Here is a 15738-nt window from a genome sequence, read left to right as displayed (position 1 = left end):
CAATGATTATTCCCATTCATATGGTGAGATGTGTCCCACAACGTACAGAATGAGTTCACATGTCTTCTTTTTTCAGTTTTGGTGTTTAATACTTTCCTGCAAAGATAACTTAGCAATGAGCATACATCTTTCTACTGGCTGTCCCCTGGAAATTGTACGCTACAGGAATCTACCGGCCTCTTTGCAGAAACCATTGCAAAACTGAACCAGCACAGATGTGATTGCATGTCTATTTTACCTAACCTTTATCTGTTTTCAGAGCAAACATGGAAATCTTTGGTTGTTAGCTCTTTTTGAAAAAACATGGTCTTTCATTTCCTTGCCAAACATAGAAAACTTGGTGAAAGAATACAAAATTGAATCCTGTTCTTATGTAACATTTAATTTTTATTGTATTTATTTTCAGAAAACATGTTGAACAACAGTTGCAAGACAAGTAGATAATTTTGGACATCTTCAACAGAGCTGGAAATTGAGGGTCTCTACAGATATAATTTTTTTTAAAATCAACAAAAGCAACCGATTAAAAAATGAAACTTTTTTTACGAATTTTGAAATAACATATTTCCTTACATCTTTTGTAACAGGCGGTTCTGCTAATCTAACCTGCCGAGCTTTCTTTGGATATAGTGGAGATGTCAGTCCTTTAATCTATTGGATGAAAGGGGAAAAGTTTATTGAAGATTTGGATGATAGTCGAGTCTGGGAAAGTGACATCAGGTAAAAGAAAAAGCATTTTGTTTTTTCAGTCAAAATCTTTTTTTGATAGTTAATGTAATACTATGTATCACAGACTAACTCAGGAACACTTTGGGTCTGATCCCTGTTTTTGCAAAATTCATTCTTTACCTTTTCCACTCCACCAGTAGAGAACAGAAAAATGCATGCCTCAGCCAGATCTGATGTTAGAGAGCTGCAAAAGCAGAATAGCTGCCCGACAAGTACCATAGTGTAACTGACTGGAATTTGCATAGTGACTTTTTCAAACTGTGGCAATCTACAATAAGAACCATTAAGACAGTTACTAAGATGAAATAAAGAAAAATAAATACACCAAGGAAAACATCTCAAAAGAAGTCTTTTAAAACATGGAGCCTTAAATAAATGCTGAAGTCTGGCTTCTCTTTTGGAATGTTTTCATTTCTTTCCTTCAAGGAAAAAAATGAGTTTCCTGGGATGTTATCTGCCCTGTGAGAGCCAAGCATCCTGTTATGTGGGCTGCTTATATCTGCTGAGATACTTGTTTTAGAGAGGATCTGGCAATTCACGTCATGTACTTTTACGGCTCCTAAAAGTGCTGCCTCATTTGGAAATTAAGAAAAAAGTGGTTTTGTATTGAGAATTACATGCTTGACATAGCGTACCAACTCCTATCCAATATGAAGTATCTACTTGGATCTGAAGAGTTTTCTTTTTCATTTATAATTCTGTATGTGTGTATATCACTGTGCCTATATATCATGGATAAACCCAGAAATGAAAGCAAATCTAAATGTATGTTACAAAGGAAGCTAATCACAGATGTGTTATCTACAGTGATTGTCTATAATAGAACAAAATGAGCTTATTTACACTTCACCTCTTACATAGGAGTTTACTATCTCATCAAAAGACGTGAAGTCACTCTAATTTTCAGCTTAACCTTAGACTTCTTCAGTGTAACCAAAGAGAGACAATTCCTTTACCAAAATCAAGAAGGCCACATAGACATTCAAGGTCCTCTCCATGTCCCAGATATAGGGAAAATGGAAGCATATAGGCAAAATTGGAAGCAAAATGGAAGTTCACCCCAGTGTACTTCAAGTTTATTCTATAAAGCTCAAGACCAATACACTAAATGGCACTTGACAACCAGATCAGCTGTATTTTGCATCTAAAGCTTTTCCTAAGCCATTCAGCCAGAGACTTGGCATTCTGAGGGCTGATAAAAAGGTGACAAGAATCTCTTGACAACTTTCTTGTTTTGTGGAGGGAGGAGCAGGAAGGCTGGTTTCCACTTCTTTTGTCAGGTGTGATGTGAGGGAGCAGCCTGGAACAGTTTGTCATTTGCTTTGCTGGGTTTCTAAAACCACTGATGGGCTTGCTAAGAGGTAAAGAAAGCAATGCGATGACAGGTAGAGTCTTATGCAGCAGGTCTTGTCTTTTATTTATCACCTATATGAATGAGCGGCATCTGGTATGCCAGTTCTTTCTACTGATTTATAATACACAGTCAAATTTTATAATATATTCAAGAAATAATTTTTCAGACCCTGGCATGAACACGCTGTTTGTGAGTGACATGTTGAAGAGCCTCAGAAAGTGCACAAATAGTGTGTTTGGCCTAGACTCCTAGTGTGATCCTAAACCCCAAAATAACTGTTTTCACTTTTCTCTCTTCTAACATTTCAAGACTTCACATACTACTGATCAGGGCCTCCATCAGAGTGTGCAATAATATATTATCAGTGTACACATCATCCTGCTTAAATAAGACAATTAACTGAAGCTCTCATTAACATTTACAAAGCCAAACCTCCTCATTAGAAGTGAGGAAGAAAAGGGCATGATATAATTTAATTAAGATTTCATCAAACCATAGCCAAATTTGAAGCCAGAGAGTTGTGAATTGTAAGTAGCATTATTATGTCATGATTATCTAATGCTCTGCTATGACACAAGCAGAATAGCAGCGATGGTTACTTTTTTCTCAGGGTTCTCAAGGAACATCTCGGGGAACAGGAGGTTTCCATCTCATTGATTCTTGACTCTGTGGAAGAGGCAGATCTGGGGAATTACTCGTGCTATGTTGAGAATGGAAATGGACGCCGGCATGCCAGTATTCTTCTACATAAAAGGGGTAAATATGCAGCTTTTCTCCATGAAATGGCACATTATAGGGGCGGTCAGTTTGTAGAGCTTCCTTCTGATGCAAGCACGAATTTTGGCTTCCTGAGATATTAATAGGCAATTATTATTTTTCCCCAGTCATTTGTACAACTTTCAAAATAAAACAGAAAGGTTGTTGTTAACTATGGCTGTCACTGGGAAAAATACAGTAACACCTTTTAATTATATTTATATAAAAGATGCATTTAATAATTCATGAACTTTAATAAAGGCTCAATAGAGAAAAAAAAGAAGGAAGCTGCAGGTAGTACAACTGTGATAATTTTCTGTAAGAAATAAAATCAAATATTAGAAAAGCCAACAAAAATACATTCCACTTCTGTCAGAAATGCCACCTAAACCCCATGCCAGGGGAGTTCCTGCATAGCCTGACTGTAGACATTTTCCTTCTAACACATTTGTTTAACACCAACATTTCTGAAGTGAAGTATCATGACAGAAACTTCTAAGGACCTTCCTGTTCCTACTCACCACTCACATCCCGTGATTCCAGCCTGCCTAATGGCCACAGCCATCTCCCACAGAGATAATTACGGAGAGGTGGAGAATCTCTTGCAAAACGAAGTTCCCAGATCCTCTTTGTTCACTTTACCTCCCAGAGGGTGCTCCACATGCCTGGGCTTGAAGCTCCCCACCCTCATGCAGCTTCTCACTGGTTTAAGAGAGCAAAGAATAATCAGGAGCAGTGTCTGTACTTCACTATCATTACTGTGCTTTTTTTCTACTGTTTGTGAAGGTGAGAAAGCCAGGTTCTTACTGTGGTGCTGAACTACTTGTGGCACCTCAATTTATGTCAAAGCAGTGATGCCTTCCCTAGTTTTAGTCTTGCAGCATGCAAAGTCAGTCTAAGCTTAAAAGAAAACCATAAATCAAGATAGTGTGAGTCATTTATTTAAATGTATTTTTGTGTACCTCCAATTAATTGAACTAGTTTGTAGCCATTTTTCTGAACTCTTGTCGTTGCTTCTTAAGAGATGCAGATGTAAATAACCAGATGTTCTGCTTAGCCTGGCATTTGCCATATTTTCTTGAATTTACTGAGATGGGAAATTAATTTATTAAGTAATTGAACCTCAACAATTTACCAGCTAGTAGTCATATACTCCTAATTCAGAGATCTTTGAACCCAGAGCAAGAGCTTAACCCAACAAACACTGAAATCCAATGGCTTGTCTTTAATAATGAAATTAGTGCACGGAACACCAAAAATAAAGAATTTTTGAGGCTTAAATTACTTTAAAACCAATACTTAATTAACTGATGTGTATTAAGTCATGTGCTGATGGTGAGTCCTTGTTTTCCCTTCCAGTAGCTCCAAGACTGACAACACATAAGTCTTTTCTGTTCTGTGACTATCGGCTTTTTAATCTAACGGTGTGCATGCATAAATTTTGCAAGGGTCTACTTTCCTTGCTTCCTTTCTTGGAGAAATCAGTATGTCAAACACACCACACTATGTGGCCTCATGATGACATGCTTAAGAGGAAGTAATCTCAATATTTAATTGACCTTATAAATAGTAAAAAGCTAAAAATAGCAAAAACTCCCCCAAATATTCTTGTTTCCTCTTTAAGTAAGGCTGAATCTGAAATTGTGATTTGGAAACAAAATCTGTTGTGCCCTCGAAAAACAAAAGGTACCTGTTACAAGCCTTCTACGTATTTTGCATGCTGACAACTGTTTCAGTGAAATGATAAATTACCCATGACAGATAAAAATTTGAGCTAGTCTCTCAGGTCTCCTAGGAAGAGAAGCTTTGCACTGCTTGCTTAGTCTCCTGTATATCACCATGACAACATTTCGTTTTAGGTTTCCTTGTTTAGATCCACATTTAGTCTCTGCTAGGAATGAGTTAGTCATTTATTAATTTCTGATTATTGGCTCCCTTAGAACAATTGGGACCTAACAATTAGATAAATTTGCTTCCTGAACACTGTGGCACTTGCAGAGGTATTAGTTTTGGCTGGTTTTCTAGTTAGTGATCTTTTTTTCCAGCAGTATAAGCCAACAAAAATGCTGAATCTGGAATGTTCACTGGATACCTGAAAAAGAAATTATAATCCTTCTTAAACTTCATATGTGGTACATTATCACCAGGATCAGAAGGGAGAGGAAAGCAGAAAGCTCTGTTACTGAACTAAGAGTGTTCCTGGGAAAAGAGGTGTTTAGGGCTAAATGCTGCAGTGGGGATTCAGGTACAAAATTTAAGCCTTTCAAACACCCTTGCAACTGCTGCTTTGCCCCAGTCAATATATTCTCTGTAAACTTAAACTTCCAGGGGGAGCTTTTGGATATGCCTGCAATTACACAGGCCCTGAAAGGGTAAGAGGTTCAGAGCCTAAATCACCAGCAAAAACCTGGATGCACTTTCCTCACTCTTCCCGCCCATCAGCCCAGCAGGGACACACACTCACCTCACAGAAAACACAAGCAGGGTCTCCATCCAATGGTGGTCCCCACCACAAACCAGCACCTGGGACAGTCAGCTAGGGAGAGGGGGGTTCTGCTCTTTCCCTGATGTGGCACTGGAACAGAAACCCAGAGCCTCCCCTTTCCCAAGAGGAATTTCGGGAGGGGAGCAGAACACAGCTCCCCTGGACTCCAGCACCACTTGTGCAGGAAAAGCGATCTCAGTTTGGGTATCCAGCACCAGGAGAAAGCTGGGGCCACTGCACCTCTCTCTAGTCCAGATGTCAGCGCTCTGCATCTTGGGGAGCTGAGCCCTGATTTTCTCCTGAGCTTCTTTTACTTTCTGACTGCCAGTGGAGAAAACCGATGATCTATGTTTTTGTGCAGCCAGCTAACCATTTTTAGACTCCTCAGACGCTGTGCATAGGGAGCATTTAACTCAGAGCTAAAGGCAGTAGAGCTTTTTAAGCATGACAATGCTGATGCTGTTTCCTTTTCTGGTCCATTCCTACAAAATTTGTCCAAAAATAATCAGGAAAAGAGAGGGATCAGAACCCAGGAGATTTAACTTTCATTCCCTTCCTCCAGCTGTTGGCCAAGTCTCTTTCTATTACCTTTACAACAACCAAGTTATTTTCTTTTTTTATGTGAGAATTAAAAAAATCTACTTGTTATAATCTAATGCTGATTTTGTTACTTATTGGTGATAACTGTCGTTGATCACCTGTAGCAATTACAGGTTAATCTTCAGCCAGGTAGAGGAACCTTCCAGAAATTAATTTTGAGAGTGCTACTGACAGCAGCTAAGCACAAATTTATTAATGACAGACCACATATTGCAGATAATATAAGGGGTGGTTCACAGGCTATAATTCTATTTTTTTCACAGGTTTTTAATTCAAGAAGACAAGCCCATAGCCTATCAATGTAGTATATAAAAATGTAACGCATAAGTAGAAAGAATGCTCTTCTACAATGTTATGTATTGAAAAGTATGACTTTCATGCTGGATCAAAGCCTTCGTAGTCTCATTTAATCATAGACTATGTTGGAAATACAGGTTATTATCTAATGATGTGATTATTTTTGTGGAAATTCTTGACTGCATGTCTGCAACTAAAACTCTAAAGCAAAAATAATCTCAAATTCTACCTTGGCTTTTTTTAATGTTATTGATATTATTTTAAAAGCTTAATAATATACCTGTATTTTTCATGGGACAGACACCAGAACTAAGAGCAGGTAACATATTTTAGGCATTTTTTTCAAAGTACCTCCTTCCCTTTCTTCCCATTTTCGCAGTGCTGTCTAATTTCCTGTCCTGGGCCTCTCTTATGTTTTGGGTTTGTTTTCCTCAGTCGTAGGTGTTCTCAATGGGCATATATGGGTCTTGTTGACTACAAGCTAATGAGGGATGGTTAAAACATCTTTTTTTCTGTTGGGACAAAAAAGGACTTTCACTGAAATAAATTGTTTAGAGGAAGAGATTGATTCTGTTTGAAATTGCCCATGAGAATATATGTTTGAAAAAAACAAGTTAATACTTCCTATAGGAAATGCATCCTGAGGAAACCTATGAATAAGTAGGCATTCTTTAAACTCATCATTTATTAATGCATAAACACCATATTAATATTTCCTGTACAATTTAATAGCAAATTCTGAATAACAAGTAATTCTGAACTTCATACGGTTATTAATGATAATAGAATTGCTGACAAGCACCTTAAATTAGTGTCATTCACATATGTGAATACACACATAAGTGTAAATTTGTTTTATTACTTAAGGACTTCAGTAAGTTAAGTTTTTGATCTCATGAGCATTTTCAGTCACTAGGACATGATTTCACATAGTGGTAGTGATGAGTGACAGTTAAGACTTAAAAGAGAAAAGAAACTAGTTCTTTTCTAACCTCTGCAAATAAGCCGCAGGTGTTATAGCTCCCTTTGCCATAAAGCTTCACGATGCTTCTGAAATTTCTGAATGGGGAGCTCATCATGTGAGATATGAGACTAATGAGTATTTTATATTTCAATTCTGTTAATTGGTGCTAATTACTTGAACATTCCAGCAAATCTCTGAGTCTCAGTGGAAGCAAAACTATTGTAAAACTCTAGCCCACTTGGTCAGTTAAGACCTTACACATGTATATCTTCCAGTGTATGAAACATTCAGTTTTTATTCTGCACTACAGGAAAAGCTTTCCCGAGTTACTCACCAGGTTTTAGAATTGGCATTGAAATTGGATTTGATTTGAAGGGAACTGATTTTTCATCCCCCTATGGCCATTGAAGAAGCCTTCAGGTTGTCACTGTGCTGGGCACTGCAAAGGTTCAGTCGCCCAAGAAGTTCATGACAAAGGGCCAAAAGTCAAATATCGCCTCCCTTTCTGTCCCAAACTTAATCAAAAGTAACTGTTCTTTTTACACTCAATCTCATCTAAAATCAGTAAATTAATAGAATACTAAAGACTACTGCCTGACAGAAACTCTTCATAAGACCATTTTCTTTATCAGTAAGGTTTTTCTTATCCTTTAGAAAATTGGATTAAGACATTTCCAGTAAAAAGGTTAGTCAGATTACTTACCATGTGCCTAAATCTAACTTTCCTCTGACAAAGTGTCAAACAAGTTGTTTTATTTAACAGATTCCTTTTTAAAACAGCTTTTGTACCACTTTTACCATAGTTCTTCGCTTTATGTAATGTCTAACTGCAATTCTAACCTTGATTGGCAAGGATGAAAATATTTTAAAATAAAAAGTCACAAATTGTTCCATAATCCATGCAGAGCTAAATTATTCATTAATGCTATCCTCAGAAAAAATGTAAACAGTATGTTTTATGATCTTACATCCTTGGAACTTGGTACTCCATTTTTCCCCACATTTTAACACCTCCCAGTGCTTCTTACATTCATTTCTTTCAGAAGATCTAAAAGAAGTAATTGTGTGGGCTGTCTGATTTCTGTAGTGCAATAAGCAAATAGAAGCTCTCCTAATCAGTACGGTTTTAAGTCATACACAATTCATTTATTTGGGGAAGCTAACCAGAGATTAATGCAATTCTGCACCATGATGACTTTTTTCCTTCAACCTGAAGTATAAACTGCCTTTAAAATGCAGTGTTCTGCATTTAAATGTAGTAAACTTCAGTAACATTGCAGCATCTATATTTTTTCAACCTTATCCTCTTTTGAGTTAACATACTGTTGGAGGTAGTCAGTGTAATTATTCTCCTGCTAAGAACAGGTATCCCGCACTTCTCAGAAGAAATAAAAATGTCATTGGTAAGAATATATTTCTATTATAATAATTTACTATCTCTGTTCTAATAACACCGAGAAATCCAACAGCACCAAGGCTCAGATATGCTGCCTGCCATACTAATGAATAGGTTAACAAGATCCCTATCTTGTATTTGTACATATATATACATATGTACATATAATCCTGAACCCAACTAGTTCTTTTTCATAGATGAATTGGGAATACATATTATATATTGATCTAAAAAATAAAGTGAGGTAACTAGATCTCAATAGTTCTAATAAATAAAATGAAACTACTGCATTGAAAACCATGTTAAAAATTGTAACTAAATTTAGCCGCCTTAAGTCAACTCTGCAGACATCTACAGGCATGCATGGCCTATGCTGGCAGAAAGCATATACTTTGTGCTAAGAAATGATTTCATAATCAAGCTAATGAGCATCCCAAATCTGTTTCTACTGGTATCAGAAGTATTATTGTCCTACAATATCCATCAGTAATCATTCACAACAGTATCCATAAAGCCGTCTAGGTACCTTAAATACAAACAGATTTTGTTTGGCACATGAAACAAACAAATAAAAAACCTTAAAAATTAGACAATAGATTTTATATATATATGTTTATGCATATTGGATATGCATATGCTGTATAAAGCTGTGGTTCCATATGCTATACTTTGGAAAGATAAATTTTTACGGCCATGCCATAATGAATACTGCATTAAGCAGGAGGAAAAAAGAGAAGAAAAGCACGTACTTCTTTTTTAAACTGTGAGTATGGGTTTCTTTCTTCCTAACCTAAACTCTGCCTACTGTTTACTGCTGATGTCTGAAATGACACTCAGACGAGTATTCCTGTGTTAGCCAGCCTCCTTCTTCCTTTAGAAGAAACACACCTGTTTATAACCAAAGCTGCATGTTATGACACATCAGTCTTGCGTTGGTTGTCAGTATCTGCCTTCTTTATCTTCTCCCAGGTGTCATCATGAGAGCTTTAGTATTGTCTTCAACTGCTCCCCTTCCAAATTATATTTATTACCTTTATGTTTCACTTAATAATTGAAGTCTATGAAAGTATACCTAGACAAACTGAGAACTGTCTCTAACCAAGCCTTGTAGCTTTGTGAGTTAAATCATCTGAGACAAGCAGAGAATAGAAATGAGTTTAGGCCACAAAGTTGCAAAGACTTATGTATGTGCTAACCTGAAGCTCTGTGAATAGTCCTGTTGACTTCAGAGGGATTACTTATGGTCCATGAAGTTAAGCAATCTGCGTAAGTGATTGCAAAATTGAAACCTTAGATAGACTGTAATTGGATTTTGAAAAAGGCTCAGAAATTGAATACACAGCTATAAATCACATGTCCTCAAAGAGTTATAAATCACAAAAAAAGAATGTTTGAAATATAATTATTTTTCTTCATAGCTCAGCTGTATGTGGACTAATGAATAGAATAAGGCTAATTTTAAATTATCACAGATCATTAAATGTAAAGTCCCTGAAGCATGTTGTATAAGTCAAAAGATATGAATCTTTGAAGGCACTCTTTTATTTACTTTCTTCTTACAACTACGATAGCTACGATAAGTGAATTACCTGCATGGCACAGCGAAAGGAAGTTTATCAAATATTAAAGCCTGATGAAGATCAAAGATATATCCTACAAATATGCCTAATAATTAGGATAGAATCAGTATAAAATGAGTGCATTTATTACCAGCCATATTGTGCCAGCTATTTGGAGAGGACACATACTTTGTTTTAATTAGCCGTCTCTTTCACTGGGTTGCTTGGCCAAAGCCTACCGATAAGGAAAAAAAATTGTAGCCATTGGTCAAAATGCTTGTAACAAATCTTGTTTTAAATTGAAGCTATTTATTCAGAAACCAATCTACTACTGCAGCAGTAATCAATGTGTTTTCCCTTGGAGTAGAACTGTTCCTGTGCTACTGGAGGACTATTGTTAATTGCCTGTAACTAAATGATTGTTGTGCTTCTGGATGTAACTCCCTGGCACTCGCTCATTTGTTGTGTTTAACAGAATGCCTGTCCCCCTAAGGGTTAGCCGAGTAATTTTCCTCTGCTGTTTTCTACATTCAGCCTCAGCTCCTTAAGGAGGGCCAGGTCTGTAATTTGAGCAACATAACACAGAGGCTAAATAGATTTTAAAAGGTTTGCACTTTCGTCTCTCCCTTCTGATGTGGAATTGTGCTGAAATTGACTCTTTTTAGCATGGAGCCACTACAGAAAACTTGAATTTCAGCAGGAAAAACAGATCACACTTCAAAGTGAGTGTAATGCCTGCTGCAGCAATGTGCTCAAATCACAATGCAAAAGGCAGAATAAAGCAGAATAAAAAATTGTTATTGTGAAGGTAGCCTTACACTCTAACCTTGCTGTTACACTTTAACTTAGCTTTAACAGCCACTATGTCATTGTTGACATACACATCACCAACACCCTTGGCATTCACAGGGCACCTTTCAGGAGTAACCCCTCCTACAAAGGAGCCAGATGTGGCCTCCCCAATTCACATTAGGAGAACCGAGGCACAGAAATGTGAAATGGCTTCAGTCACCCGAGGAACCGACAGCAAAGGCAGGACCAAGCCCTCCGCCCCTCACACCTTCAGTTCAGCGCAACACAGGGTAATGCTGTTCACCAAATCCCTGCAGCAGCTCAAAGCCAGCCAGTGCCCCTGTGGGGCATGGTTTAGCATCCTATCCTACAGAAACACTAACTCAAGGCCTGAAAGCAATCAGCTTGGTGTGGCACTGTGCCCAGGCCAATCTGTCCCACCCTCCATGGTGCTGCACAGATGCAGCTGTCCCACTTCCAGCACTTTGGGGGTTAGCTCAGGCATTTGCAGAGCTGGGTGTACGGATGCAGCAGTCTGCCAGGCTAATCGCTGCTCCTCTCTGCCTCTGGACCCTGACAAATAGCACCCAAGACAGAGAGCAAACACGTGCTGACATTGTCCAGCACAGAGGAAAGTACAAGCTTGCTATGCTAGGTGGATAGAGCATGAAACTTACTTTGCAGATGTATCTGTTTGAGAAAGATCCACCTTATCCTTGTGCTCATAAGTGATCATGGTGGGCTCAGCAGCAGCACATAAAAAGGCAATTTCTAGTACATTTCAGGGTGACTTAGAGAATTTTGTTTGCTTTGGTTGCCCAATTTAGGACAGTTTCATATGTGTTCAGATAGACTTTACTGAAGTAAAAATATAGGCATAATCTTGAATTATTTTATGAGGAAAAAGATAATTAAGAGGGACTCTTTGGTGGCAAAAGTGATGCAGTGCATTAGTCTGATTTCATGCACGGTGGCAGAGAACAGATGACTACTGCAGTTATTTTTTCCATTTAATCCCAAAATCATTGATCTAGGAAAAACTTTTATTTTCCAGTTGTAAAATTTTTCCTTGCCTTTAATGAGTCATAACAGCAGGCACATAAATAGAGTATTTTGTGCCTAGCAACCTGAAATATTAAAGCCTTTCTTCTACTTACACATTACTTCTACATTGAACAGCTGCATCACCTGTAGTACAAAATGATAAACAGGGTATAGTAAGCCAGTGCAGAGTAATTTCCATTTATATTCTAAAATACTGTATTACTTGTCTATGCAAACAATTTTTTGTTGGGTGTTTTTAATAAGATTCCCCTCTCTGGACCAGAAAATTATTGAAAGTCTGAAATAACCATGCCAGTCTTAAAAATATCTAACACAAAGGAGTTTCCAGCACAGTTTTGGAGCAAATGACATGGAATATAAATGCCTTTTTATTTTATTTTATTACACTTTTAGTGTCTTCCAGAGAGCAATGAAATCTTCTTACAGTTGCCTCAAAATAATAAAAAAGTGTGTGATTCTCAGTAGACACAGTCAAAATAAATGGAATTGTCACTTTCTCCTCTAACCTTTTATTTCTCTAATTGAATTGTATTGTGCTGGAGTAACATATCTACATAACCACATACACACAAAAAAAGGTTACTTCAGGGCTACCTTGCTTCACTCAGACAGAAGCTGCCCACTAGAAGAGGATACTGTGAAAATAACATGGAACTGAGCTTTCTCCAGCACAGATTTTTATGAAGTAAGCTGTGTATCTTGGATTTCCAGGATTTGATTTCCTGGCACTCCTCAAAACTGAGTGATATTGGAAAAGTATGGGTGGTCTTAAGATATGCCATTTATTATTAATTTCTAATTGCAACATTGTTAGTGACGCTCTTCCTCCTCCCACCCTTCTTTTTTAACATTGCCAGTTTTCAGTCAATAAGCAAATGAAAAGTAACAACAAAATGGATGCCATGTAACTATGTGGGCTTCCCTGAGTGTTCAACAGTTGACTGAGGGGGTGAAAGCCCATGATGGCATATTACTTATGCACTGATAAGCAGCCCCACTGAGCATACTGCTGGTGGTAGACAGTTGTGGCCACATTTGACCAGAGTTCCCATCCTCAGGAATGGAGCTACATGGCGAGGATCTCAATCCATCATGTGAGTTTCCAGTGGCAGAGTACAGCAAAGACACCAGGGGGTTACAGTCCAAATGGGAATGTCAGAACGGACAAATCAGGAGGGTTTGCTGTAACTACACATAAGCCAACCCCACTGGGGGGAAACGGGAGAATAAAGATGAACTGCAGATTGTTGGGAAACTGTGTCAAAGATATTAACACATAACTGAGATGTGAAGCTGTGGGGTTCCTTGCATAATTTGTCTTCACATCTCTCAAGTTTTGGGGTTTTAGAAAAATTTTTATTTTTATTTTGAAAAAAAAAATCAAATCCTTAGTGTAATCTTATCCAGTAGACTGAAACTCATCTTACTTGTGTGTGGAATAAGGGAGGAGCTGTGTTTTCATTATAGTCCCCCAAAAAGAAACATTCACCTCTGCTTTCATTGTAAGTGGAATGTCAACATTTATCTGTGTAAAGCAAACTGCAATCTATCTGCAGAGAGAGAGAAGGAAGAGCGTTATCAAATATCTCTAATATATATGCACATACTCATACACACACACACACACACACAGAGCAATTGTTATTTTTTAAATGAGCAATTCAGATGGTGTACCAGAGGAAAAACTATTCCATTAAAGGAAAAAAATTATATTAATTAGGCATTTCTTCAAGGGCTCTATAACGAAATGAATACATAAATAAGCCACCATTCATTATTTTATTTTAATGTTTAACGTAAGTGCGAGGTCTGCTGCTAATCTTTCTCTGGTTTGGAATGTGGTTGTTATTGCATTTTGTAATTCTTTGCAGAGCTGATGTACACAGTTGAGCTTGCTGGTGGGCTCGGTGCTATTCTGCTGCTGCTTGTTTGTTTAGTGACTATCTACAAGTGTTACAAGATAGAGATTATGCTCTTCTACAGGAATCATTTTGGAGCTGAAGAACTAGATGGAGGTAAGGCAGCTTCTTAGTATGTTTCCTACTTTCTAAGTATGCCTGTCTTTTATTTCTCTCCACCAAGGCCCAAATTTCATTTCAGTTCAAGGTGCGTTAACAACTGCAATTTTTATTTCTCACTGCATTAGGCACTGACTTGAAAATGCATTCCTCATACAGCACATTATCAGCAGTGATTGCTGAGCTGATGTACGTGCTGCTTTCTGGAGCTCCAGAAGACACCCATGTCTTTTAGATTTTTATTCTTGACACCAAATGTAAATTACCAACATTGATGCATTAAAGTTTTTCACTTTCTGTCAGTACTGAAAGCCAGCTTCACTTCTCCATAAGCTAGGGAGTGTCTTCCCTAATTGTATTCACCAAATAGGTAGAGGTTGAAGTGAATCTCAATTTACTGCTTGTTTAAACTGATCAGTTTCAATAAACTGCACCAAGTGTTTGGGAATGTACCCAGCAGTTCATTTTCTTGAGTTCATTTACTTAATCACTGAGAGAGCGGCTAATGGTCATTAAAGTTGTTCTGTGATTCAAGGACACCCAGCCTAAACAAAAGTAATCTACAATGTATGCATCGGCTTGTGTCAAAGGTATACAGGCATTTTCTTTTCTTCTCTTTTTAAACACTTAAGAAAAAGGTCTTCTTTGCCTCTAGCCCAACTAATCAAAACTGCTGTTGAACAACAAACTGGGTTGAGCTGCAGGCTCTGATTAATTAGGTTTGGTTTCTTGGATCAGAGTTCCTGATGTTTTGTGCTATCACTACATCTTTGGTGACAGGACCCTCTTTTTTACTGAAATACTAATAAAAGTTATTTTACAGTTCAAGGTAATAGCCTGTAGGCAGAAGCCACTGTGACATATTAAAAGAAGTACATACTGATAAACAAGCACTGGCCAAATCTGTCACCGTTAAGGAAGAAGAGCGGCAGCAGAATTAGAGGTCCTTATATATGGGAAAGACTTCCATAATAAGACCACCAGGGAATGACCCACTTCTGCCTCCCATCTAAAAATGCACAAGGTTTCAAAATAGAAAAAGCTCAGAACAACAAGCCCAAGAACATTAGAACATTTTGTATCCTTCTACTGGATTTACAAAAAGGATGCATTAATATAGCAGCTCAGTGGGGGAAAAAATCAGGTTATACTACTTATTTTACAGAGGAGGAAACTGTGGCCCAGAGGGACTGTGACTCATGGAGGATTTTGGCAGACACTATTTTCAGGAGCGGAGGTCCTCTCTTCTCCACAAAGCAGCCACCAGTTTAAATGGACATGTTTACTTGCACGAATTGTGTGAATTTAATAATAGTCATATTATATTATGCAGAAATAGACAGTTTAATTAGTAATTGATTAAATAGATGCAATTTAATGTTTTCTCTCTCAGTATCAGTAATTCTTACTTTTACAGTTGTCATTTATTGTTATCTCAAATCATTCCAATTCATTTGCAAACTTACTCTACCAAGTTACACGCTTGCCCCTCTCTTCTCCCATCCCAAACATTGGTCACCTAGGAACAACAGTACTTCAATCACACATTTCAAACAACAAAAAAGTGACCTCTAAAGGATACTGTTCTGGGATTCAAAAGGAGGAAAACCAATACCCATTCAATTTATCTTTCTGAGCAAAGTTCATTGTTAAAAAAGATAAAGCATGGATTGTCCTTAGATAATCAATGCAAACACTGATTGCTTAAGTGTTTAACCACAGT

General features: G+C 37.6%; 1 protein-coding gene across 1 annotated transcript in view; it reads left to right on the top strand.

The window, feature by feature from the left end:
- The window catches only part of IL1RAPL1 (interleukin 1 receptor accessory protein like 1), a 670917-nt gene that overhangs the window by 638100 nt on the left and 17079 nt on the right, over positions 1–15738 (top strand). The window contains exons 6-8 of the mRNA XM_072852514.1: positions 588–720; positions 2694–2839; positions 13869–14012. Coding sequence (XP_072708615.1) covers positions 588–720; positions 2694–2839; positions 13869–14012 — 423 coding nt within the window. The remainder of the gene's footprint in view (positions 1–587; positions 721–2693; positions 2840–13868; positions 14013–15738) is intronic.

The sequence above is a fragment of the Ciconia boyciana genome, chromosome 1 (assembly GCF_034638445.1).
Source record: "Ciconia boyciana chromosome 1, ASM3463844v1, whole genome shotgun sequence".
Lineage (NCBI taxonomy): Eukaryota > Metazoa > Chordata > Aves > Ciconiiformes > Ciconiidae > Ciconia > Ciconia boyciana.
The sequence above is the reverse complement of the archived record's forward strand: the minus strand, read 5'-3'. Positions and strand labels throughout refer to the sequence as shown.